The sequence below is a fragment of the Castor canadensis genome, chromosome 14 (assembly GCF_047511655.1).
Source record: "Castor canadensis chromosome 14, mCasCan1.hap1v2, whole genome shotgun sequence".
Taxonomy (NCBI): Eukaryota; Metazoa; Chordata; class Mammalia; order Rodentia; family Castoridae; genus Castor; species Castor canadensis.
This window is the reverse complement of record NC_133399.1, coordinates 50,250,812-50,277,365: the sequence shown is the minus strand read 5'-3', so window position 1 is coordinate 50,277,365 and position 26,554 is coordinate 50,250,812. Positions and strand designations below refer to the sequence as shown.

At 50.6% G+C, this 26,554-nt stretch overlaps 1 protein-coding gene across 1 annotated transcript; it reads left to right on the top strand.

Moving 5' to 3' along the window:
* The first annotated feature begins 4,567 nt into the window (after positions 1-4,567).
* Positions 4,568-26,554, top strand: Btbd2 (BTB domain containing 2). Its single transcript, XM_020183293.2, has 9 exons — positions 4,568-4,944; positions 16,116-16,235; positions 18,424-18,580; positions 19,246-19,351; positions 19,925-20,122; positions 23,602-23,794; positions 24,065-24,152; positions 24,714-24,860; positions 25,030-26,554. Exons 1-9 carry the CDS (start codon positions 4,568-4,570, stop codon positions 25,189-25,191), a joined length of 1,548 nt encoding a protein of 515 aa, XP_020038882.2. The 3' UTR covers positions 25,192-26,554.

The window sequence follows — 26,554 nt, the reverse complement described above, 5'->3', positions numbered from 1 at the left end:
TTGTTATTCAAGTATCTTTTAAACAATCTAAATTTTTTCCCAACAGAAAATGGAAGAAAAAAGAAAGAGCTTTTATACTGATAAAATCATCTTTAAAAGCAGTATGCAATATAGCTGTGGGCTATATTTTTATTTTCTCTGAAAGTAAAATTTTCATACAGTGACTTATACGGCTCTTAAGTATACATTTGCACAGTGGTGACATCTCTACTAAGACATGGGACATTCCATCCATGCTGTGGTGCGCAGAGTAACAGCCCCTAAAGATGTCCATAGCTGATACCAGAACCTGTGAATATGCTCCTTGACATAACAGAAGGGACCCTGCAGATGGGATCAAGCTAATGACCTTAAGCTGGGGATCACCCTGGATCATCTGGCCCTGGGGTCTCCAGGGGTCCTCAGAAGAGGGAGCAGGAGGTCAGAGGCAGGGAGAGAATGGGAGACATTCCATGCTGTTGTTCTCAGGAGGGAGGAAGGGGCTGCAAGCCAAGGGATGCAGCATCTAGAAACCGTGACAGGCAGAGCTACAGGGAGGGACAAGCCCTGCCACACAGAGTGTAGCTCAGTGGGACCCATGTCTGCCTCCTGACCCCAGAACCATGGTGGAACACATCTATGATTGTTTTCAGTTTATATTTGTGACAATGTGTTACAGCAGCCCCAGGGAAACTCATGCACACTTCTAGAAATTTCCTTCACATCCTTTCCAGTCGATTTTTTTCTCCCTGACCATCAGTGAAGCCCTTTGAGCCTCTCAGTGGTACATTATGTAGTAATAAGTCATAGAAACTATTTGGTCAGGCAACTTTATACAGAGTATTTATAGCTTTATATAAATACTTTGTATTGTGTAAAAGTGCAAAGTTTATTATAAGAATTGCAAGAACAAAGTCATTAATGAGAGCCACCAGAGCTAGCAGGGGCAATCACATGCCTTTGGCCACAAGTAACAGAAAACCTGACTCAACTTGTTGAACACAGTAAAGGTATTTATTAGCTCTCAGAAAAGAGCTAGAGCATCCTGCAGGCATGGAATGATCAAGACAGTTCAGCCACATCAGCCCAGATCTAGATTCTGTTCACTCCATAGAACCTGTTTCCAGAACACCCTGTGCATTCATGCAGTGAGATTCACCTCACTGGCCAGGACTGGTTGGGTTCTTGTCCCCCAATCAGCTGGGGAGAGCTCACACTCCCTATTTGAGCTGCCATGGCTTAGGTCTGACTTTTCAGGATGATCTGGACTTAGACTTCATGTTGACAGATAAAAACGGATAAGAAGTGACACAAATTATAATCAAAATTCTCAGAAACTCACATGGTTCACCAAATGATGAAAGGAAAGACTTGGAGGCGTGGCTCAAGCAGCTGAGCACGTGCTTATCAAGTGTGAAGCCCTGAGTTCAAACCCCGGTACTGTCCAAAAAAAATGATGGAAGGAAAGGGTAAAGTGGTAATTTTGGAGGGGGCTAAAAGTTGAAATAGGCACTTAACAGGGCAAAGATTTTCCATAAAGGATCAGAGAGTAAATTCTTCTGTCCTTATCAGTACTCAACTCTGTCATTCATGGGGGGAAGAAGGCACAGCAGATGTATCAATGAGTAGGCGTGGCTGTGTATCAATAAAACTTTATTTACAACTACAGGCAGTGGGCCAGATGCAGAGAACAGGGAAGCGGTTATAAGGAGCTGCTGAAGATTCTGTTATGGCACATTATTAGAACTAAGTTAGAAACAGCAATATGAACTCATGATCTAAACAGAGGAATATAGAGAAGGAATCAAGCCAGGGACCACTGGCTCTGTCCTGTAATCCTAGCTACTTGGGATGCTCAGATCAGGATGAACCTTAGTTCTAGGCCAGCCTGAGCCAAAAGTTTGCGAGACCCCCATCTCAAACAATAGCTGTCATTCCAGCAACAATGGAAAGCATAACATAGGAGGATCATGGTCAGGTCAGCCCAGGTGCAAACATGAGATACTATTAGAAAAATGTCGAAAAAGCAAAAAGGGCTGGGGTGTGGCTCAAATAATAGAGTTCTCCCTGGCAAGCACAAGGTCCTGAGTTCAAACCCTAATACCATCAGAAAAATAAATAAATCTTCTGACTTCTGGTGCTCTAATCTACATCTTCCCTATCAGTTCTGACTCTTTTCTGGCTTTTCCACAGTTGCATTTATTCATTCATTCATTCATTCATTCATTTAGTACTGGGGCTTGAACACAGTACCTAAGCCTTTAGCCACTTCACCAGTCCTTTTTTGTGATGGGTTTTTTGAGATAGGGTCTCCCAAACTATTTGCCTGGGCTGGCTTCAAATTGCGATCCTCCTGATCTATGCCTCCAGAGTAGCTAGGATTACAGGCATGAGCCACTGGCACCTGGCTAAAATCAAAATGTCTGTTGTATATATATATATATTTGGCAGTACTGGGCTTTGAAGTCAGGCCCTCACACTTGCTAGGAAGGCACTTTACCACTCCACCAGCCCCATAGTTTTATTTTTAATATATTTAGAGTGAATAAAATAAAACTGATTTTTTTTTCCACTGGGGATATAGCTCAGTGATGGAGCACCTACCGAGCATGCTCCAGGTCCTGGGTTCCATCCCCAGCCCTAATAAATAAATAAATAAAAGTGAAATTTAAAAAATTACATTCTACCCCAAGGTTTGGAATGCCTTTGTCCATGGTTGTAAAGTTTTAAGGTGTGGTTTAAATTTAAATTTCCTGCTCCAAAGACCAGAGACAGTGAGATTGAGCAGGTAGACTGTTTGGAGTTCAGCATTAATGGACAAGGGCTATGTGGCAGAGGGTGTCCCCAGTCCAAGGCGACCAAAGGAACTCTCTGGAGGGCTTTAAACAGATGTTCCAAGAAATCTGATTGAAATCTGGAGGAGAACAGACTGTATAAAGATAAATAAATTGAGAGGGCTGGCAGGATGGCTAAAGTGGCAGAGCACCTGCCTAGCAAGCTCAAGGCTCTGAGTTCAAACCCATTACTGCCAGAAAAAAAAAAAAAAGAGAGAGAGAGAGAAAGGCAAGAGGCCAGGGTTGTCATGAAGAGAGGGAATCCATGTTCAACAGAGGTGGAGGAAGAAGATTAGCAAGTCCTACAGGGGTCATGGGGACAGTGCAAATGAAAATGTGGGGTTCCTTATTAAAGAACTATCTGAAATCCCAGTATTTAGGAGGCAGAGGCAAGAGGATCAAAAGTTCAAGACCAATCTGGGCTATAATAGTGGGACCCTGTCTCCAAAACCAAAACAAACAGGAACACCACGGAGAATTTAAAGATGGGGGCAGCAGAGCCAGAGCGGGGAGGGAAGCTGGCCCTGGTGAGCCAATCCAGATCTGCTTGGTAAAGAACAGTCGGACAGAGAATGGACACTAGGCTGGCATGTCAGCTGGTGACTCCCCTGGGTTTACTGGCTAAGGTGCCCTCTCCATGTGAGTGGGCAGGCCTAAGAGACTGGAGGGTGGGGTCTTCTACCTGTTCATGCATTTCCAAATGATCAAAGTGTATTCAAACATCCGGCAGGTAGAGTTGGCCCTACAACCTTATAGGGGTCTGAGCGGTGCTGACCACCCTCTATCCATGGACAAGTTCAGGCCATCTGAGGCTGCTCAAGGCCTTTGCAGGGGTTCCTGATGACTCCAGCAGCTCTCCTTGCTGGTAGTGGCTCCTCCTGAAACCCTTCCTCCAGGAAGCCCTCCATGGCTGCACTCCCAGCTTGCTGTCCCTGTTTTAAGCTCTCTGAGCACTAGTGCCTGATGGCAAAATTTGACCACTTTAAATCTGTGGATGTCGCTAATATGTTGCAATTGCAACTGTCCTGCCAGACCTGGGCAGGAGGAGGTCCCTTGCGTATCCCTTGAGTCTTGAATCACAGCAGCAGCTTCCCCAAGCCTCAGTTTCCTCCTCTGGGCATGGAGCCCCTCCACTGGACAGGCAAACGAGTTTGGACTGGGGTCCAGAATCAGGGATTGGGGTGTGGAGTCCAGGGACTGGGATTTTGTCTGGGGTCTATGCAATGGGATCTAGAATTTCAGTCTGGAAGTCTGAATGTCTGGGGTTCAGAATTTGGGGGCAGTGGGCCAGTGTTTACGATTTGAGACTCAAGCCCCTGACTCAGGATCTGAGTATGGAGTCTGGGGTCCAATATCTGGGGTCTGGGATCCAGTGTCTGGGGTTTAGGGTCGAGAATCTGAGGTCACAACTTTTGGCTCTGAGCGTAGCTTGGGGGATTTTTGGTCCCTGAGCCCTACTGTCCGCTTCCCAACGCCCCCTCTTCCCACCCCACTACCCCACCACGGCCCTGGGCCCCGCCCACTCTGAACCTCTCCCGCCCTCTCCCCCGCTCCCCGCTACTCCCCCCTCCCTGCTACTCCCTGATCCCTCTCTTCCCTTGCTCCCTCCCTCCTCGTTGCTCACACCACACCCCTCCCCTGCTCATGTCCCTCCCAGGTCCGGCCCCAATAGCCTCCCCAGCCCCCTCCCCTCCCCCTTCCCCCACGCTCCTCCCCCTCCTCCCTCCGCCCCTCCCCCGCGCCGCAGCGACAAGATGGCGGCGGGTGGCAGCGGCGGGCGCGCGTCGTGCCCGCCGGGGGTCGGCCCTGGTGCGGGGGGCTGCCCCGGGCCGAGCGCCAACGCGGCGGCCCCGGCCCCCGGTAACGCCGCAGCCGCCGCCGCGCTGCCCGGGCCTCCCGCACCGTCCCCGCCAGGCCCCGGGGCGGACGCGCAGGCCGCGGGCGCCGAGCGCGAGGAGGCGGCTGGCCCGGGCGCGGGGGCCGCGTTGCTGCGCGAGCCCGTGTACAACTGGCAGGCCACCAAGCCCACCGTGCAGGAGCGCTTCGCCTTCCTCTTCAACAACGAGGTGCTGTGCGACGTGCACTTCCTGGTGGGCAAGGGGCTCAGCTCGCAGCGCATCCCGGCGCACAGGTGGGCCGCCGCGGCCGCGCCCCGCCCCGCCGGCCTGCGCGGGAGCCCCGGGCCCTGCACGGGGACCCCCCTGCACCCAGGACCCCTCCATCCCTGGCCAGGCCCTGCAGACCTCCGCCCGGGCCTTCACCTGAACCCGGCCCTGGGGCCCTTACCCTCTTGATCCCCAGGCCCTGCTCCCGGGACCCTCCACTCTGAGGCCCTTCCACCCCAGTACCTGATGTTCCAGGATCTGCCCCTTGGAATCCTGGGGACCCTCTCCACTCTCCATCCCCAGGCCTCCCATCCTGGGCGGAATTACTGTCTCTACTCTGGCTTAGGACCCTCAGACCCTTTTTAATCCTGCCATCTCCAGACTCTTGTCTTCCTGCCAGCGACCCATCTAACTATCCTCTAGACACGCCCTGCTACCTCCCTGTATTCCTGACAGGGACCTCAGGACCCCTGGCCCTGCGGTCTTCATCAGAAAGATCTTTGCTCCTTGTGTCCCCATCCCATCAACCCGAGACTTCACTATCCCTGCCAGAGACCCCTCAGCTCCCAAGCCCCCTCCTAGACCCCTGTGTCCCATACCATCTCTCTGGAAAAGGGGGTTGTTGGTTTCGGGAGTAGCCCGAAACCATTCCTTGGTCCCTTACCACTTTGCGGGCTGGGCGGGGGTGAGGGGGGAGAACTTATCAGGGAGAGGGCTCGGGTGTTGTTGCTGATTGGCCTGGAATGTTACCCCACTGCCGTGAAGCCCCTCCTCCCCTCTGTGGCTCCTACTGTGCCTGTGTCCTGGGACCTTCCTGCGTACTTCCTTCTTGGTATTCAGTGTAGCGGGTCTCCTGTGGCTTTTCCCATAGGAGTGTTCATGGAGAGTCCCAGATCCTGCCTTGTCTATATTGCAACCTCTACTCTGTTGTTGGTGGGGCCAGACTTCTGCCCCTTGGATGTGAGATGGTCACATCCAAGTTCCCTGCCCTCCTGGAACCTGTCCTGTCCTCTGGAATTCTGAACCTTTGTTTTTTAAAAGATGCTCCCTTCTCCCACCTGACCCCAAGCTCTTTGAGGGTGGGCTGGGATCCTGCCCAGCTGCACCAGAAATTGGAGACTCTCCAGGCTTCTATGTGAGGGGCAGATGTACGCTCCCCCTGCAGTTCTTGACACAAGTACTTGGTTACGTGAAAGGTGGCAAAGTAGGTATCATAGAGGTTTTCTGAAGCGCTCTGGAGAGAAGCTGGGGAGGGGTATGTTTTTGTCAGGGATGTTGTCGAAGTGGGGACAGATTTCAGGACCCCAGGCTCAAAAGATGGGCAGGCCAAGAGGCCAGAGGAGTTGGACAGGTGGGATCCACTGCAAGGCCAGAGCAGGAGAAGTGAGGGGGCTCTGTGGACTGGAGTGCTGGGATTGCTTTGAGGTGTATAGTGGGGCTTGCAGAGGCCATGGGGGCTTGGCAGGGTGGTGGAAAGGGGAAGTGGAAGATTCATCTTCTCTGTGGAGGAGGCATATCCCTATGTGGTGTGAGGAGACAGTTGTGAGAAGATGGAGGCAGAGACTGGGGTGTCAATGGCCACAAGCCCAGGGAGCTTCTCAGACCCCAGATGCTGGTAGAGGCAGGAGGGACCTTCCTGGAGCCTGGGAGTGGTGTGGTTAGTGAGGGAACAAGGAGGAGAAAGAGGCTTGGCAGTGGTCTTGACTTTGGGTTTGGGTGTCGCAGGCAAGGATAGGTTTGGGAGGGATGCATGTTGGCTTGGATTCGTCAAATGGCAATAGCAGAGTGATGCATCCTGAGCTCACTGTGCCTCATTGCACACCTGTGAAATGGGGTTGGTCACTCGGATACGCCCATCTGGACTTTTCGACCCCACAAAGTGATTGTCATAGTGGCCCAGGGCATGTCCTCAGAAGGAAGGCATAAACAAAAGTGGGTCTTACCCAAGGCCGAAGTTGACCTGCTGTGAGCTGGAGACTTGACCCCTACCAAGACCTGCTGCTGTGGGGCCTGCTTTCTGGCCCTGGATTCCCACTTCCCGAGGCTTAAGGGACTCAACTGTCAAGACTAGAATAGAGCAGGTGCTGGTAGCTCACAGCCATAATCCTAGCTACTTGGGAGGCTGAGATTGGGAAGATGGTGGCAGTTCAAGGCCAGGCTGGGCAAATAGTTCATGAGACCTTGTCTCCAAAATAACCAGAGCAAAATGGAATGGAGGTGTGACTTAAGCAGAAGAGAATCTGTTTTGCAAGTGGGGAGCCCTGAGTTCAAACTCCAGTCCCACCAAAAAGAAAAGGGAGGGAGATGGTAGGGCAATGGAGTGGCTCAAGTGATAGAGCACTTGCCTAGTAAGCATGAGGCGCTGAGTTCAAACCCCACTGCCGCCAAAAAAAAAGAAAAAGCGGGGATGGTAACTGACTGTAGGATACCTGGGGACAAGCTGGTCAAGGTCAAGACCGTGGGTCACATTCTGTGGGTATATGGTGCCCCTGATGTGTGACAAGAAGGATGCCTCACATCTGAGTGTTCTTCCCCAAAACCCATAACCCCAGTGGGTTAACCCCCACCCCAAACACCCACAACCTAATCCCCAGAACCTGTGACCAGGACCTTATTTGGTAAAAAGGTCTTTGCATATGTCATGGTATGAAGGTGAGCTCCTCCTGGATTCCAGGTGACCCTAAATCCAGTGACAGTGTCCTTATAAGAGATAGAAGACAAGATACAAACACACAGAGAGATGGCTGTGAGAACATGGAAGCAGAGACTGGGGTGGCTCGGCTACAAGCCCAGGGACTCCCCAATCCCCTAACACTGGCAAAGGCAGGAAGGACCTCCCTGGAATCTGGGAGGGAGTGTGGCCCTGTGACCAAGGATTCCTGGACTCTGGACTCCAGGATCAAGGAATAAATTCAAGTGTTTTTGTTGTTTTCTTTTTGCAGTATTGGGATAGAGCCCAGGGCCTTGTGCATACTAGGCAAGCACTCACCACTGAGCTGCACCCAGCCCCTGAATTCCTGTGGTTTTCAGATGCCTTGTGTGTGGTCATTTCTACAGTGGCTGCAAAAACCCAGTACAGTACCCCTGGTGTAATCAGGAGGTAACAGACACATGCATATCAGATTGGGAATGCATTGTGGGACATCTGGCTGGCTCCAGACTGTCATGGTCACCAAAGAGAAGGAATGTCTGGGAATCTGTCTCAGCCCAGAGGAGACTGAGAGGCACATAGACTAAATACCATATGGGATTCTGGAGAGGGTCCTGAGGCACAAAGAGGACATTAGGGGAAGGACCTATGGCATCAGAATAAAGTCTGGTATTTACTTTTTTTTTGGTGGTACTGGGATTTGAACTCAAGTCTTCACACTTGTTAGGTAAGCACTCTGACACTTGAGCCACTCCACCGGCCCTACAGGTTTCTTTTAAAAAGTGAGTGGGAAGGGCTGGTGGAGTGACTGAAGTGTTAGTGTGCTTGTCTAGAAAGCATGAGGCCCTGAGTTCAAACGCCAGTACCACCAAAAAATAAATAACCCACAAAAGATGGATGGGGAAGAAAAATCAAGAAAGACGCAAAATAGGGCTGGGGAAGGTGGTATGTGCCTGTAACCCCAGCACTGTGAAATGGAAGCAGGACGATGTCAACGCCCATGCCAACTGGGCTACATAAGGAGACTGTCTCAAAAAAATAAATAGCAAAAAAGCAAAAAGAGTGGAGTAAAGGCCTCTGCTAATTTCAAGGAGAGCCGATCTTCTAGTGGTCTGGACTTACAGTGTGGATGGGAACTCTGGGTGCAGACCGAACAGGTGTGGCAGACAAGCTGGGGTGGGGCCTTGGCAGTGGCCCTAGTACCTGGGACCACAACATAGAGGTTGGGTTTGTGAGGGGGAAGGCTGTGATTGTAGTGGCTTCTGGCCCATTCCCAGTCCCTGACCAGCCTTCTATCCCCAGTGGCCTGGTATACAGTAGGCACTCAGTAAATATGTCCAGTGACCTGCCGGAATAAATAGGTACGTTTTCTCATAGGACTTAATATATAAGCATCTTTATCGGCTAGCCCCATCAAATTAATCTCTGAAAATACCTTTATCCATTTGTCTTGGAACATGGAGAGAGGCAGAGAAATCTACAAAAGGTGGAAGGATCTCTTTCCAGGGTCTCTTCTGTCTTATTGATGGCTTTGTGGATTCCTAGCTCAATGACACATTATTCAGTGACTGTCACTTTCTAGTGTGTTTTGAGAATGGCTGAACACGTTCTTTCCGATTTTATTCTTTGTCAACATTTTTTCAGTGAGTCACACCCATTTATTCTCCTGTGGTCCAGCCTATGGATGTTGGCTGGAATGAGGGGTTGAATGCAGGGGATACAGGGCAGGAATAACCTCTTCCATTGCAGTGCCTATGTTCTGCCACACACTCCATTCACGTGAAAGGCCAGGTAGTAAATGTTCAACCAGAACTGGGTGGTAGATGCTTGCCTAGCATGCTTGAGGCCCTGGATTCCATCCCCAGCACTACAAAAATAAAATCCAGTGCTAGAGCGCCTTCCTTAGCAAGTGTGAGGCCCTGAGTTCAAACACCAGTACCGTCAAAAAAGAATGACAATTTGTTTGCTGGGTGTCTCACACCTGTTATCCTAGCTACTCAGGTGGCAGTTCAAGAGGATTGGTTCAAAGCCAGCCCCAGGCAAATAGTTCAATACATCCTATCTCAAAAACACCCAGCACAAAAAAAGGGTTGGTGTAGTGGCTCAAGGTATAGCCCCTGAGTTCAAACCCCAGTACCACAAAAAAAAAAAAAAAAAAAAAAACTTTACAAAAGCAAGTGGTGGGCTGGATGTGATCTCGGGGCCACGGTTTACCTGGTGGTTTGTTGTGATCTTGAGAATTAATTTTTCAGCTTCTAAAGTTGTTTACTGGGGCATTGGTCTTTCCAAAAATACCAACATGGGCAGTTTTTCCTTATTTATTATATTTATTTCTTCATATTATTTTCATATGCATTTATTGCTCAGTATTTGCTTATTTTAAAGGATTTTTTTTCTTTATTGTGGATAAGTTCTTTTTTCCACTATTTTTGCTACTTGGTTATTTCTAAGAAGCTAATAATTTTCTTTTGTTTGTGTGGCGGGGGGTGGGGATGGAACTTGGAGGTTCTGGCATGTGGCTGGACAATCCCTCACCACCAGACAGTACACCTAGCCTTCGACTGCTTGTTTTCTCTGCCCTCCAGCATCGTGATAACTGCTAGGGGATGACAGAAGTCTTGTTTTCCACAATTAAGTGTACTCATTGATACTGGTTTCAGGCAAATTCTCTTCTCAAGGTGTAGGTCTACTTGTTTACTAAGTTTCTGTGAAGTGTGGCTGTGGCTTATTATCAAGCACGTTTGTTGGCTTTGGTTTATTTAATCTGGCAATTGTCTACATAGAAAGTGTACACTGTTGGGTGACAGTCTGGGACCCCAAAGATTCTGACTTGCCATTTACAGCTTATGGGTGCTCCTTCCTGATCGCCAGAGATCACTGAGCCACTTCAGGCTCTGTAGTTCCACTGTTTATAGAAACCTCATATAATTCGGATTATACATTATGTGGTCTTTGATCTGACTTCCTTCATTTGGTGTCAACTTTTGGGGGAAGTTCCTCCACGTTATGCATCAGTAGTTTCCTTTTATTGCTGAATTATGGAGCTGGTCTTGCACAGGCTAGGCAAGTGATCTACCACTAAGCCATACCCCAGCCCTTGGAATTAAATCTTTTTACTGGGAAATTCCATCTAATGGATGGACCACGGATTGCAACTAGTTGAGGCAGGGGTGTTCCCAGCCTGTAACTGTTCTGAGCAATACTGCTGCAAACATTTGGTGTAAGTCTGTGTGGGCCTTGTGTTCTTTTTCTCTTGGATAGACACCTCAGTGCAGAATGATAGCATGGTAACTTATGTTGAACATTTTAAAAGAAACCATTCAACCGTTTTCCAAACTACACGTTTTACATCCCCACCAGCTAGGCACTAGGGTTCCGGTAGCATTTGGTACCTCTGAATTCTGCCTCAGGAAATGGGGTTGCTGACAGTGTGAGTGTGAATTCTCCAGGGTAGCCATCAGGGCTTCTCTTGTGGGAAGATTTTTAAACTACTGATTCACTTTGATTTGCAATACAGTTACTCAGATTTCTCTTTTGTGTGTGTGTGTGTATTTTTTGAGGGGTGGGAGGGCAGGTCTGGGGATGGAACCCAGAGCCTTGATCATGCTACTATGTAAGTGGTCATGCTCACCACTAGATTTCTCTTTCTTCATTGAGTCTGTTAGGGCCATCTGTGTCTGTCTGGGAAGTAGTCTCTTTTACCAAAGTTGCCTTCATTAGTTGGCATAAAGATGTTTATAATATTCCCTTCAAATTCTCTTAATTCCCACTGTCTGTGATCCTAGCACATGAGAGGCTGAATCGAGGAGGATTTTGAATTCAAGGCCAGCCTGAGCTACATAGGCCAGACCGCTTTAAAAAATGTATCTTGCCAGGCTCAGGTAGCTCACACCTGTAATCCTAGCTACTTGTGATGCAGAGATCAGGAGGATCATGGTTCCAAGTCAACCTGGGCAAATAGTTCATGATACTCTTTTAACTTGAAAAAACACAAAAGAGGGTTGGTTGGTGGAGTAGCTCAAGTGGTAGAGTGCCTGCCTAGCAAGTGTGAGACTCTGAGTTCAAATCCCAGTAGTGCTAATATATGTATATATATAAATTTCTTTAGGGTTTATAGAGGTGTTCCCTCTTTATTCCTAATTTGTGGCTTTTTTTTTTCCCTCATGATCAGTCTAGCTAAAATTTTTAGCAATTTTTTTCAAAAAGCAACCTGATTTCATGGATTTTTCTCTATGTTTCATCCTTATTTATTTACTTTTTATTATTTTTTTTATAATGCTAAGGCATTGAACCCAGGGCCTTGCCTATGCTAAGCCAAGTGCTCCATCCCCAGCCCTTTTGTTTTTATCTTGTGTTTGAGGCAGGATCTTGCTAACTTTGCCTGGGTTGTCCTTGAACTCACCATTCTCCTGCCTCCTCCTGAGTAACTGGGATTATAGGCAATGCCACGATGCCTAGCTCTTGTTCCTTATTTCTTTAACTTCTGCTCTGATCTTTATTATTTCCTTTGTACTTTGTGTTTGGCTTGCTCCATTTTTCTAGATTCTTGAGGTAGAAGCTTAATTTATTGCTGTTAGATTTACTGCTTTCCGTGTGGGACAATAGATACATAATATAATGACAGATTTGCCTCTGCTCACTTTTGGCTGGTCCTTCCATTTGATGTGTAGTGTTTCCTTCTGCATTCCATCAGCGGCCTTTCCCAACTTCCTTGTGCTGCTTCTTTGACCTGTGCGTCAGTTAGAATTGTGTTGTTTAATTTCCAGATAGTTGGGCATTTTCCAGATACCTTTCTGTTACTGATTTATTTTATTTTATTTTGCAGTGCTGGGAATCAAACCCAGGGCCTCGAGCATACTAGGCTAGTCCTTTACTGCTGATCCATTCCTCCAACCCTTTAGAACATTTTTTAATTGACACGTAATAGTTGTACATATTTATGGGTACAGTGTAATATTTTGATATACATATACAATGTGTAATTATCATATCAGGGAAAGTAGCCTGTGGATCACCTCAAATAGTTATCATGTCTTTGCGCAGGGAACATTCAATAGCCAGTCTTCGAAATATGCAGTAAATCATCGTGAACTCCAGTTGCCCCGTGGTGCCATAGAGTACCAGGACTTAATCCTCCTATCTAATGCTGGTGTTGATTTCTAATTGGATTTCTTTGTGTGTGAGAACCTGAGAAGACCATATTCTGCTGAGTTTAGGCTGAGAATCCACAAATGTCTTTGTGGTCAAGCTGGTGATGGTAGGGCTGGAGGTGTGGCTAAAGTGGTAGACCACGTGCCTAGCAAGTGTGAAGCACTGAGTTCAATCCCCAGTTTTGCCAAAAACAAACAAGCTGGTGATGGTGTTGTTCAGCTTTTCCACATCCTTGCTGATTATCCATCTGGTTAATCTGTTGACCGACAGTGGGGTGTGAAAACTCCCTATGCAGTTGTTGAACTCTGTCTTTTTTGTTGTTTCTGGTGGCACTAGGGTTTGGACTCAGGGTTTCACACTTGCTAGGCAGATGCTCCACCGCTTTAGCCACTCCACCAATCCTTGTTGAACTGTTTCTGTCCTTACTTACCTTAGCGTGCACCTCATAGATTTTGAGCTCTGTTCCTTGCTGTGTGTTCACACAGTGTGTGCCTTTGTAACTGCCACAAACTCCTGCCACATAGAGCCTTTGTTCATGATGAGATATTCCCTTCTGGTTATATTGCTGGTCTTACTGGGCCTAGTGGTGCAATCCTGTAATCCCAGCACTCAGGAGGCTGAGGCAGGATGATTTGAATTCAAAGCCAACCTCACACACACACACACAACACACACATAAAAGATCCACAAGAACAGCCAGAGGAAGAGATGTATGGTGAGGTCTAGAAGGGCCCTGAGCACTGAACTCTGTGCCTGTGGAGTTTTACCACCCTGCTGCATAAAGATGAGTTCTCCACTCTGGATGTGCCCACACTCTTGAGTTTTGGGGTTTCACAGAGGTTCCATGGTTAAGATGGATTTGTAGCCATTTGTGTGCAGTATGAGTGTTTTAGTACTTGATTTGGTTTCCAAAAACACCAAGGTAGTTTGTATTCTCTGTTCCTTCACACTACTTTGACATTCTTTTTTTTTCTTTTGTTTTTTAAATTGTGATAACATAAAGTGTACCATCCTAACTGTTCAAGTGCATAGTTTGGTGGCATTAGGCACATTTGCATGATTGTGCAACTGCTCCCTCCATCTAACTCCAGAACTTTCCACCTTCCGAAAATGAAACTCTACCCCCATGAAACACTAACTCCCATCCCCTCCCCAGCACCCACTATCCTACTTCCTGTCTCTGTGGATCTGTTGACTGTAGGGACCTTCTGAGAGTGGAATCCTGAGTATGTGTCCTTCCATGTCTGGCTTCTTTACTGAACATCGTGTCCTCAAGGTCCATCTACATTGTAGCAGGTACCAGAATGTCCTTCCTTTTCATGGCTGCATGACATTTAGTGTGTGTATGGACTACACCATGTGTATCCACCCATGCATCCACGGACACAACTGCTCCTACCTTTTGTCTTAAATCTTGCTGCTGTGAACATGTGTGTACATTCCTTCATGGGCACATATGCATTCATGTTTTTTTCAGAGGAGGCTAGTGGGAGGAGCTGAAGGTCTGGTGGACAAACAGATGTGCTTGGGGAGCAACTGACTACTTGGAGCTGAAGGTTGCTGGGATGTCTGGAGGGGGCAGCAGTGGAGCTCCTGCTTTGGAGATGCCTGAGATGGCTACAAGAGTGCTGTGGGCAGCATGAGGTGCTGACCCAAGGCCCTGGCCACACATGAGGTGGCTCTGCAAAACTGCCTGGGCTGTAGCCACAGTGAGTGGTTGGACTTTGCTTTTTAGCTTTGAGGGGACAGTGGTCAGAGGCTTTGTGCAGGGGTCAAGATGGCTTCTTAAGCAAGGGAAGACTCATGAAGAGACTACTTCTGGAACACAGTCTTGTATTATCGAATCCATGCTGGGGAGCCACTGCACAGTGATGTGCAGTCAGGGTACCTGGTCCCACAAGGATAGGGACAGGGAGCTGGCCAGAACAACTGAGTGTCATCCTCCTTGGCTCTGTAGGCTGCAGGGCCACACTCCCTCCCAGGCTCCAGGGAGGTCTTTCTTGCCTCTGCCAGCAGCTGAAGCTCCCCCACATTCCTGCGTTCATGGGCTATAGCCACATCACACTAGTCTCCATCTTTGGTCACCCAACTTCTGTGTGGCCTCATCTTAACTCATTCCATCTGCAAAGACCTATTTCCAAGTGAGGTTCTGGGTGGGCATAGTTACTGTTTAAGTAATCCCACCACACTCAGTTTCTGACTGCTCCTGTCTCTAGCCTGACCCTAAGTGTGGTCAGGCCCTGGGCCAGAGTGAACATGTTAGGGCCTGAGAGGGCCCTCAAGATGAAACCAGCAAGATAGACCCAGAGAGAGCAGAATAACGATGACAGGGACTTCCCTGAGGACACGGGCTCACCCAGGATGGTAGGGCTTCCCCTCCCCTGAGTAGGGAAGGGCTCCCAGGACTAGACTTTCAAGGAGCTGCTGGGTACCCAGCCCAGTCCAAGAGGTAGCACCATTGGGCTGGTGGACTGTGCCCTGCCAGAAGGTGTAAGGCCCATCAGCCCTCTATGGAAGTTTCTGGGTGGGGAGACTGCTCTGAGCCTGAGTTTTTCATTGTGGAGACTTTGGTGTGGGGTCCAGGGAGGAGGTAACATAGAAGCTTTCCAATTCCGAGGGCCAGGTTTTCTGCAGTGGGTAAGCTGCATGCCTGTGGCCCCTGGGAGACCAGGTGGGCTGGCCCTGGGGGCCCTGTGCACAGTGCCGAATAGGAGTTGTGTCCTGAGCCAGGTCTCTGTGTCAGGTCACCCGGCAGATCTGCTAGAGAGCTCACAGTTAGGGCTTAGGTGCCCTTTCCTCTCAGTAGCCAGGCTGGTTTCTGGCAGTCTGGCTCACCAATCCCTTCCTGCCTCACAGTGCTTTCCCAAGCCCCAAGAACTCAGCCTAGATTTAATAACCACCAGCCTTCCTAAGTCTCTGCTCCGCTCCACGGGGCTGCATCCTCTCACCCCAGCTCAGGCTCAGACTGTCCAGCTGTGTCTGGGTCCTGTGGTCCCATCCTCGAGAATTGTGCCTGCAGGGAGAGGGGGAGCAAACCAGTAAGTGAGTTAGTGAATGAGTGAACAAATGAATGAGAAAGTGAATGAGCGAATGAGTGAATGTGGTGAGTGAGGGAGTGAAATAGTGAATGAGTGGGTGAATGAATGGATGGATGGACACATGGATGAAGCAGCACCGTTGCGTGGGCTGTCCTGCTGTGTTGTGTTGACCCCTCTGGTTGCCTCCTCCCTCCTCCTGTTGCCCTCCTTCTAGAAGCATCTGCCACAGTGTTCTGTAAGGACAGGCATCTTCTGGGACTGGCAGAGGTCCCCAGGGGAGGTGGGTGACTAGAGATGCTGTCCTGGGCTGCCTCAGGGCCACAAGTGAGGCTCACAGATGTTCTCTCTCCTGCCACAGGTTTGTGCTGGCCGTGGGCAGTGCTGTCTTTGATGCCATGTTCAATGGTGGAATGGCCACCACATCCACTGAGATTGAGCTGCCTGACGTGGAACCTGCTGCCTTCTTGGCACTGCTCAAGTAAGCTTCCAGATGTTCCAACCATGGGGTAAGGCATGAATGTGTACAAGTCAGAAGACAGACCCCTAGTGATTTCTGACCCCTGGTTTCATTTGCTCTGGAGCCCACAGCTCAATGGAGAGTTCTAGAATACTGGAAAGGAGAGGTGGTTTTTGAGACCCATCTCTTAAACTGACTAATTTTTTCTTTTACTTTTTTCTTTTTTTTAATTTATTTTTTATTATTCATATGTGCATACAATGCTTGGGTCATTTCTCCCCCTGCCCCCACCCCCTCCCTTACCACCCACCCCTTTCTTTCCCCCCAACCCTCTTTTACTTTTTTCTTTGTGGTGCTGGAGCTAAACCCAGGACCTCATGCGTGCTAAGCAACTGCTTACTGCTGGGCTATACCCTAACACTATAGTTAAATTTTGGAGAGTCAGAAGTTACACTTGTGCTAGATGCTGGTGGCTCACGCCTGTAATTCTAACTTCTGGCAAGGCAGAGATCAGGAAGATCGGGGTTCAGTTCACAAGATCCTGTCTTGAAAATACCCAACACAAACCAGGACTGGTGGAGTGGCTCAAGTTGTAGAGTGCCTGCCTAACAAGTGGGAGGCCCTGAGTTCAAACCCCAGTACCACCAAAAAAAAATAATAAATAAAGAAGTTATACTTGGCTTTTTGACTGTGTGGCGTCAGTGCCTCTGACCTCCACATTGTTCCAGGGTCAAATGTATATTCAAAGTTGTGCAACCATTGTCTCTATTGAGTTTCAGAACATTCCATCACTCAAAAGGAAACCCATCACCATCACCTATGAGTCTACTTCCCATGCCTGGATTTGCCTTTTCTGGACATTTCCTATCAATGGAGTCACACACTTGGACATTTTGTGTCTGGTTCTTTCACTGAGCAAAGTGTCCTCAAGGTCCCTTTGCATTATAGTGTATGTCAGACCCTCTCCCTGTTTATGGCTGTGTGCTGCTCCAGTATAGCATAGAGACCTCCATCTCCAAAATAACTAGAGCAAAATAGACTAGAGGTGTGGCCCAAGCAGTCGAGAATCTGCTTTGCAAGGGCAAAACCCTGAGTTCAAACCCCAGTCCCACCAAAAAAAAAAATAATAATAAAATAAAACTCTGTTATGTCAGAATAGGAATTCCAACTCTTTCTTTTTTTTCCTCTATTGAGGCTTGAACTCAGAGCCTACACCTTGACATACTCCACCAGCCCTTTTTTTGTGATGGGTTTTTTTGAGATAGGGTCTTGGGAACTATTTGCCCAGGCTGGCTTCAAACCATGATCACCCTGATCTCTGCCTCCTAAGAAGCTAGGATTGCAGGTATGAGCCACTGGCACCTGGTCAACTCTTTTCTTTAATAATTTTTTTCTTCCTTTTATTAGCATACATTAATTGTACAGGGAGAATTCATTGGAGAATTTCTGAGTATGCTTACATTGAACATTGGTTAGGTTTACCCCCATGGAGTTAAAACTCTTGATAATTGTTACCTTTGACCCTTTGACAGCTATGACCTCTTCCCCAGTAGCCCCACCAGTTTCCCTCCTGCAGCAATGAACCAGGGCCCCTCCATTCTAGTACCCTCGCCCTTTTTCATGTGGTTTTTGTTTCTTTTTTTCTTTTTTTGATTGACAGTACTGGGGTTTGAACTCAAGGTCTCTTACTTGATAGGCAGATGTTCATGAGCCATGCCCCCAGCCCTGCTTTTTTTTTCTTTTCTTTCTTTCTTAATCAGCTACTCATACACATTCACTGTTAGGGAACAGCGGACAGCTGTAATGTCCATTAGGACTGTGGCTGAGGTGGGCAACTACTTCATCCAGAAGTACTTGACATTTGAGACGGGACTGAGTCCCACTAGGGGAAGTGGATGGCCTTGGGGCTCAAACACGTGGTCCTCCTGCCCCACCCTCTCATCCCTTCCCCAGACAAGCCATGTAATGTAGATGTTTCCCAGACACTTCGACATCTGTACAAGGGTTTAGCCTCATGCGTGACAGATACTACTGAGTTATGTCCTAGGCCAGAGGGTACCACAGACGCTGATTCTGAAAGACTGGGGGAATCTTCTGGATTGTGAAATGGTATGACTGTATCCTGGAGACTTGAGGGTGGGTGGCCAGTTCTGTCCATCAAGGGGTCGCCTGGTACTGCCCACCTCATGGCTACCATGTCTCCACTCAGGTTCCTGTACTCAGACGAGGTGCAGATTGGACCTGAGACGGTCATGACCACGCTGTACACAGCTAAGAAGTATGCGGTGCCCGCACTTGAGGCTCATTGCGTGGAGTTCCTCAAGAAGAACCTGAGGGCAGACAATGCATTCATGTTGCTTACACAGGTGGGTAGAGGTTCAGCTAGGGGCACTGGGGGACAGGCGTAGCTGGGACCAAGGTTGGTCCTGCCTTGAGGTCAAGCGAGTGTGGTGTTTTTCCTATACACACACACACCTGTTCAACCCAACCATTGTGGGGAGGGTGTCATGGTGCATGAAGCATCTTGGAGAATGTCCTTTTACTCCCAGGATGTTTCTACACAAGTCTGTCTTCACTCCTGGCTTCTAGGCAGGGAGGTGGTGGGGGTCAGGGGCCCCTTGTTGGGCTGTCTGGATTCTGATGGACTGGGGCTGCTGATGAGGCTGTGTAAGCTGGAAACGGCAGGCAAGCAGCTGCGAGGGAGCCATGAAATGAACAGCTGGCTAAGGCCAGTAGGCAGCCAGAGGAGTAGGGTGAGACTCACTGCTCGGGTTCCCTGTTAAGGATGCCCTGGGGACAAGGCTTTGTGGCCAAAACTTAAAATTGTAGTAGCTTGCTTTGTTTTTCTGAGATGGGGTCTTGTTACATTCTCCGGGCTGGTCTTCTGCTCCAGTGATCCTCAGCCTCCTGAGTAGCTGGGATGACAGGTGCCTCCACCACACCCAGCTGCAGTAGGTTTTCAGCTGGGCATGTGGTGGCAGATCTATCACAGTCCTGTTCTGCTGGGTGCTGATATCTCCCATGTCTCTAGGCGCGGCTCTTCGATGAGCCGCAGCTGGCCAGCCTGTGCCTAGAGAACATCGACAAGAACACAGCTGATGCCATCACTGCTGAGGGCTTCACTGACATTGACCTGGGTGAGCTTGACAGGGCCAGAGCATGGAGTTTGTCCCCTGTCCCCTGACCCCCACCAAAACCACAAGATGTAGGGATCCTGTTGGGCCCTGATGGGTGGGTCATAGGTAAAAAGCAGGGCCTGAGCTGGTCTGGAGGCCTCAGGGAAACTCAGATGAGTGGGGACCCATGACCTGGGGTGAGGGGGAGCTTGGGGTTCTTACAGACTGGGAGGATTTTGGTAGCAGGGCTTGGTGGGCTGAGGACAGGCACTGCTGTCCTGGGGTTGCCATGATCTCTGCCCAGGGAGACCACTTGCTCCTCTTAGCAGAGGATCAGTCTGCTTTTCCTCTAAAGGACTCTTGTTGTAAATGACTTCTGTCAGACACTTGAGTCTGCCCTTGTAGGATTAAAGCCACTGAGGACAGTGAGTAGAAGTGGCTACATGTTCATAAAACTTTATTGACAAACACAGGCAGAGGGCTGTGGTTGCTGTGCTCCAGCTGTGAGGCTGGTCCATGTATGGTATCACACACACAGCCCAAGCCCATATGAGGTAGCACATGCCCAGGCTCATGTTCTCCCTCTACTCACAGACACACTGGTAGCCGTCCTGGAGCGTGACACCCTGGGCATCCGCGAGGTCCGGCTGTTCAATGCAGTTGTCCGCTGGTCTGAGGCTGAGTGTCAGCGACAGCAGCTACAAGTGACACCTGAGAACAAGCGGAAGGTGCTGGGCAAGGCCCTGGGCCTCATCCGCTTCCCACTGATGACCATTGAGGAGTTCGCAGCAGGTAACAAGCTTGGGGAGCTGGGCCATGGTCGACTTGGGAGGAGCCCAACCTCAGTGACTTGCCCTTGTCTACCCTGCAACAATCACAATGCCATGTTTATTGTAGGAGTGCTGGAGATGCATGAAGTACAAAGGCTAGAGTAAGCCTTCTCTGTGAACCACACCACTGTGGATGGGAGCAGGGGCCACCAGTTCCTGAATGTCTGTCCCTCTGTTTTGGGAATACTGGTTCAGGAGACAGAGATTTCCACATTTTGGGCAAGCTCAGGCTTTAGCATCACCACAAGCCCATATGAGGTGTCTGAGTGGCCAGGGCCAGTTACTGTGCACAGCAGGTAGGCTTCAGGTCCCCTCCTACAGGAAGATGGCAAGGGGAAGGGGCTGACATATCTCTGCTTTTGTGTGGACATTCATATCTGGGGCCATGTGGCTCTGGCCTCATCCTGGCAGGTTCCAAAAGGGGCTCTGTGATATACCCCTGTGGTTGTGCAGACCTGACATCTGTCTCCCAGGCCCACACACCTGCTCCTGCCAGACTTAGTGAATAAGAGGAGGATAATTACTTTTCTAGTATGTTTCTCCACTCGCTGTGCAGGACATGCTTATCCTAAAAATTGTTTCTTATTAGTCTGAAGCTCAGATTCATGCAACCAGTCTACATTTCATCTGGGAACTCTCCTAGGTTGTGGGTGCACGAGATAGGCTTTATGCAACCTGTGATATGTCCTTTGTCACACCAGTGCCTGCTGTGTGCCTGTGGCTCTAGAGGACCCAGCCCACCCTATGGAGTGCAGCCAGTGCCTCCTGCTTCCTGTCAAGAATAAGGCTCCTCTTAGGAACCACAATGCCTTGTCTTTTGGCCAGGGTAGGGTGTAGAACCTGTCGCAAAACACTAGGAGGCATTGGGGGCCCTTGACCAAGACCTGTCCCACTTTACCCCCTCCCTCTGTCCTTGTCTCAGTACCAGTGATCCCAGCTGTGTCTCCTGGGGACCCTTCAGCCTGGATGCTGTTGGGAAAAGCCTGGGGTGGCCTGTTGCATCCCTCAAGACAGTGGAAGGGTCTGTGCCATTCCCTCCCCCTACTCCCACAAGTTCCCCAACTGTCCTACAGCGCTCACTTGGTGTAATCTCTGTTCCTGGTGCCTTCCCACTGCTGCACCTCAAGGCTCAGGTCCATGTCCTGCCCCACTCAGAATAATAAAGAATAATAAAGACTCACTTTACAGATGAGCAAATCAAGATCAGAGGAGGGAGTGAGGTGTGGCCCTGCCCAGAGGCTGCCACTGCTGTCTGGGTCCAGCACCAGGCCTCACAACAGTTGCTGCTAATGGGCCAGAAGGGAATGATTGGTAGATGTACCACTAGGGCATGGGTGACCAGAACTTTCTGTGACACTGTGGCTCAGAGGTCACAGGAGGTCAGAAGCTGTGCCTCTGACCCCTGGCGTGAGCCGGCAGTGTATTTGTACCGGTGGGAGCTTACCTGGGCTGAGCTCACATTCCTGCCTAGAGACCCCCTTCCCTGTCAAGCTTTGGCTGGGACTGGTGGTCTCAGATGACTCCTCTGTGCCTGGCATCTACCCCATCCCAGGACTGGGAATGTGTGGACTGGGGTGTTTTGAGAATAGTGTGAAGGCCTGAGAGGTCTCCATATTGTGGAGGTCACTCATTCACCAGATATGTATTGAGTGCCAGCTGTGGACCAGGATCTGACTTGGCTCCAGCTTGAGCATTGACTGACAACCTTGGCACCGCCCATCCTAAACATCACACTTCCTCTGCCTGCTCCCCCAAACCTGCTCCCTCTGTGCCTCTTGGGGGGGGGTCTCAGGTTTCTTGACCTGCTGCATGCAGTCTCCAGGATAGGCTGTGCCTACACAGCCCTGGGTCCTTCTTGTCACTCTGTCTCCCTGCCTCCTTCCTGGAGTCACCCAGACCTTCCAGAACCTCCTGTGTCCATCTCACAACCACACCAGCATCCTGATCTTCCTTATACCCTAGCTGTCTCCAGAAATGGCCTCATGGCCAGACACCTGGGAGCCCACAACAGGTCCACAGGTATCCACTTAAGCCCCCATGCCAAAGGTTTTGCCATTTCCCTAAGCCCTGAACCACACTGGTGGGTCCTAAAGTGGCATCCTTCCCTGTAATGGTGCTCAAGTTGAGCCCAGAGGCCCTGGTCTGTCCACCTACCCAGCCCTAGCCGCTCACCCTGCTCAGTCTCCCAGGGTGATGGCTAGGCATGTGTCAGCTGGTTTATCTGAGCTTTCTCCCCAGCTAGTGCCCATTAGGGCAGGGACATCATGCTTGTGGTACCACTGGGCCCAGAGAAGGTGCCAGGAAAAAGTCAATTGTACTCCTTCAAGTTTGACCACGTCTATACAGGGTGAGGTGGCGACAGGGACTACCCACCCCTTGGCTCTATGTGTTGGGAGGGTTCCCTCTGCTCAGCAAGCCTGAGTGGGAAATAGAGACAGCAGGAATCAGATGAGATCACCTCCCCTCAACCACAGCCCACCAAGCATCCTGGGGTTTTTCTTCTGCTTTTTGAGGCAGAAACCTTTTTTAAATGTTGACGTTTCACTTTATTCTCTGATCTTTCTGATTCACTTAACCCATGCAGCCTATTTTTCCAGCATATTACCTGTTTAGGTGTTGGGTTGTCTTGCAGCTGTGAACCGAGCAGTAAGCTGGGATTGTCTTTCCTTTTGCTATGCTGGGTGGACCTAGGGCCTTGCATGTGGTAAACAAGAGCTCACCACTAAGTCATACCTCCAGTCCTTCAGAGTGAGCATAAAACTGGTAAATGAGGGGTTCTCCTACAGTGGGAAGATGATGCCTAGCCAACCTGTGTTGTTAGACAAGCTGGGCACATTTGACCTGCTCTTCCCTGGAATGGACCACTGAAGGACATGGTTGTGGGAGGGCTATATATACCCTGGGGCCTCTGGACCCCATGTATGTGGCCATCATGTGACCATTGATGTTCAGCTTGTGGTTCAGCTACCCAACCTCATCACATCTCTGCCTCTGGATTCCAGCCACCTTAGGGACTCTTCCCATGACTCTGGGCCTGTTGAGGTCACTGGCCACCGTCTCCTCTGGGTGCAAGCTTTTGGGAGCTAGCTGTTCAAGTATTTCCCTGGAGCCAGGAGCCCAGGCCACAGCCTGGGGCTATCAGCTATGGAGTGACCCCTCCATAGCTGATGACACTGTGCATGGACGGAAATGGCACAGCTTCCACCTGTGAGTTCACAGTGGTCCTGGACTGAGGGCTGTGGGACCATGTTCCACATGGCAGGAAATGGGGTCCACCAGCCTCAAACTCCAGGGCAAAAGGGTGGCACAGTGGTGGGGGGCCTAGAGAGTAGATGCCCATGTCCACTGGTTTTGAAAATCAGATGTAGCCACCTTGAGAGGAAGAAGCATGTTCCCCTCACATTTCACATCTCCTGCATTCAGCAATCCCTCTGTCCACAGGCCCGGCTCAGTCAGGCATCCTGGTGGACCGTGAAGTGGTCAGCCTCTTCCTGCACTTCACTGTCAACCCCAAGCCCCGCGTGGAGTTCATTGATCGGCCGCGCTGCTGCCTGCGGGGCAAGGAATGCAGTATCAACCGCTTCCAGCAGGTGGAGAGCCGCTGGGGCTACAGTGGCACTAGTGACCGCATCAGGTGGGGGCAAAGGCACAGAGCTGGGGGCCCCAGGGCAGACTGCAGCAGGTGGAGCTTGGGGAACTTGGTTGGGGGCAGGGGTTCTAGGGGCTGCGTGGGGAGTACCGGGACAGGACCAGGTTAGGCAGCTGGATGTAGGGCAGGTCTGCGCCCACCCTGGAGCTTGTCTCTCAGCTCCCTTCTGGTCTTCTGTTTGGCCCATGTTGGCTGTTGGTCCTTGTCTGTCCATGGATATTGAGACGATCAGCAACTATCAACACTTGTCTGCAGGTTCTCAGTCAACAAGCGCATCTTCGTGGTAGGCTTTGGGCTCTATGGATCCATTCACGGACCCACTGACTACCAAGTGAACATCCAGGTATGCCACCAGTTCCACCCATGCCCAGACCATGCCAACACCAGTCCTTCCCCCACCCTCAGATCCAGTTCTGTCCCATCCAGACACGCCCTCCCAAGCCTCACTCCAGACCACACACATATTACAGGCCACAGCACATACCCATACCAGGCTCCACCCCTACCTGCAAATGCTTCCCACACCGCAGACCATGCACACATCAACCTCCACCCCACACCCCAGGCTCTGCCTATATTGTAGATAATGCCTATACTGGATGCACCCCACACTCAGACCATGCCCATACCAGGCTCTCCCCTACCCAGGCCACACCCACACCCAAGCTCCACTTCTACACTAGGCTCCATCTCCACACACCGTACCTCAGGACCAACCCCAAACCACACCTGTACCACAGACCATCCCCACATCAGGCTCCACATCTGTCCTAGACTAGGCCACACCCAGGCCTGTCCCAGGATCTCCATGGCTCCCCATGGCAAAAGGAATGTTTTCCAGTCTGCAGGACTCAGAGTAGCCCACATCTGAGCCACAGGCACTGACTAGCCTTCTCACCCCTAGATCATCCACACGGACAGCAACACCGTCCTGGGCCAGAATGATACTGGCTTCAGCTGTGACGGCTCAGCTAGTACCTTCCGCGTCATGTTTAAGGAGCCAGTGGAGGTGCTCCCCAACGTCAACTACACAGCCTGTGCCACGCTCAAGGTACGTCTGGGTGCCCTGCCAGTAGGCTGGACTTGGGTTTGTCTCAAGGTCCCTGGCACAGAACTCCCTCTAGTTGGGGCTCAGCCACCCCAGCCCAGGCCGAGTCCTCTAAGCCCAAGTGGGCCTGGGGCCTGGGGGGTCCTTACCTAACTGTCTTCACCTCCTGCAGGGCCCAGACTCCCACTATGGCACCAAAGGCCTGCGCAAGGTGACCCACGAGTCACCCACAACGGGGGCGAAGACATGCTTCACCTTTTGCTATGCGGCTGGGAACAACAATGGCACGTCTGTGGAGGATGGCCAGATTCCCGAGGTCATCTTCTACACCTAGGTGGCCCATAGCATGGCATGGCCAGGCCCCGAGTTCCTCTCCACCTAGGCCATCCCGCCATGGCCTGTCCATGGAGGACAGCCAGAGTCCCAAGGTCATCTACACCTAGGCCACACACAGTATGGCCACAGCCAGGCCCTAAGGTCTTCCCAACCTAGGCCACCGTGCCACGGCCTGTGCATGGAGGACAGCCAGGCCCTAAGGCCACCTTCTTCACCTAGGCCATCTCTGTTCATGAGGACGGCCAGGCTCTGAGGTCTTCTACACCTAGGCTGTCCCCACCATGGCCTGTCTGTGGAGGACAGCAAAGCCCCTGAAGTCATCTTCCACACTTAAGGCCATCCCATGCTATGTTCCCAACTGGCCTCCCTCAGCCACATGTCACTCCCTACCACCTTTCACAGTATCCCAGAAGAGGCTTCCTTGTCTCCATATAGGTCATAAGTGTGGCTGCTTGTTCAGAGGCCCTGGGGAGGTGGCTGCTGTGTGCTGAGGCCCTGACAAGTCAGCCCCTCAGCCTCAGGAGGCAGGACTGTGCCTGGCTCTACCCCTAGCCTGCCTGGGGTCCCTGGGTGTGGGTGTCCACCCTGATCCCTGCAGCCAAGGGCCACATGACCAACCCACTTACCCAGGACGTTGTCTCACATCTGTTTTGCTTTAACTGCACATTGCAATGCATTCAGATTCCTACTTCTCTGCTCGGAGACCACGTGTGTGAGGAGCTCCTAGAGCCATTGATCTGGGTCTTGTGTTCCTCTTCTTCTTTGCTCTCTGGGGACCCTGGGATGTGTCCTGCCATGCACCTGAGACCACCCTGACCCTGGGCCTGTTGGACATCCCCACCTCCAGGATGCTGGCTTAAGCCCTAGGGAGCAAGAGGGTGGAGGGCCTGTGCTGTCCTGAAGCCCCTGGTCCCAGTGGTGAGCAGTCTGTTTCTGCTCATCCTACCAGTGGGGCAGCTAAGGGCCATCACTGGCCTCTCTAGAAGGCCCTATCCATTCTGCTTGGCCAGCAGCCAGCAGGGCCTCAGCCCTGCCTATACCAGGAGGGACAGCACTGCTATAGGTTGGGCCCCACTGACATGCCACAAGACCCCAGCTGGCTCAGGATAGCTGTGGGGCTTAGGGGGTACCACCCATTGCCCCCGGTATATACTGCAGCCCTGGCCCTGATGGCTACCAAACACCCTGTCCAGAGGTGCCACACAGTGCACCCACCCTCCCCTGCCTCAATAATCCCACCCCCATTGTCTGCCCCTGTGATTCCTCCTGGAACCCACATCCTCCCCAAAGCTATGGGAGGTGTGCCCTCCACACCATGTCCCCAAGTGATTTTTTTTTTAAATAAAGGAAAGAAAAACATC

Bases quoted from the DNA above. Each gene is read 5' to 3' on its own strand.
- Btbd2 (XM_020183293.2), top strand. From the start codon at position 4,568: ATGGCGGCGGGTGGCAGCGGCGGGCGCGCGTCGTGCCCGCCGGGGGTC. The intron at 18,581-19,245 runs GTGGGTAGAGGT...CCATGTCTCTAG, and splicing joins CATTCATGTTGCTTACACAG to GCGCGGCTCTTCGATGAGCC. The intron at 19,352-19,924 runs GTGAGCTTGACA...CTCTACTCACAG, and splicing joins CTTCACTGACATTGACCTGG to ACACACTGGTAGCCGTCCTG.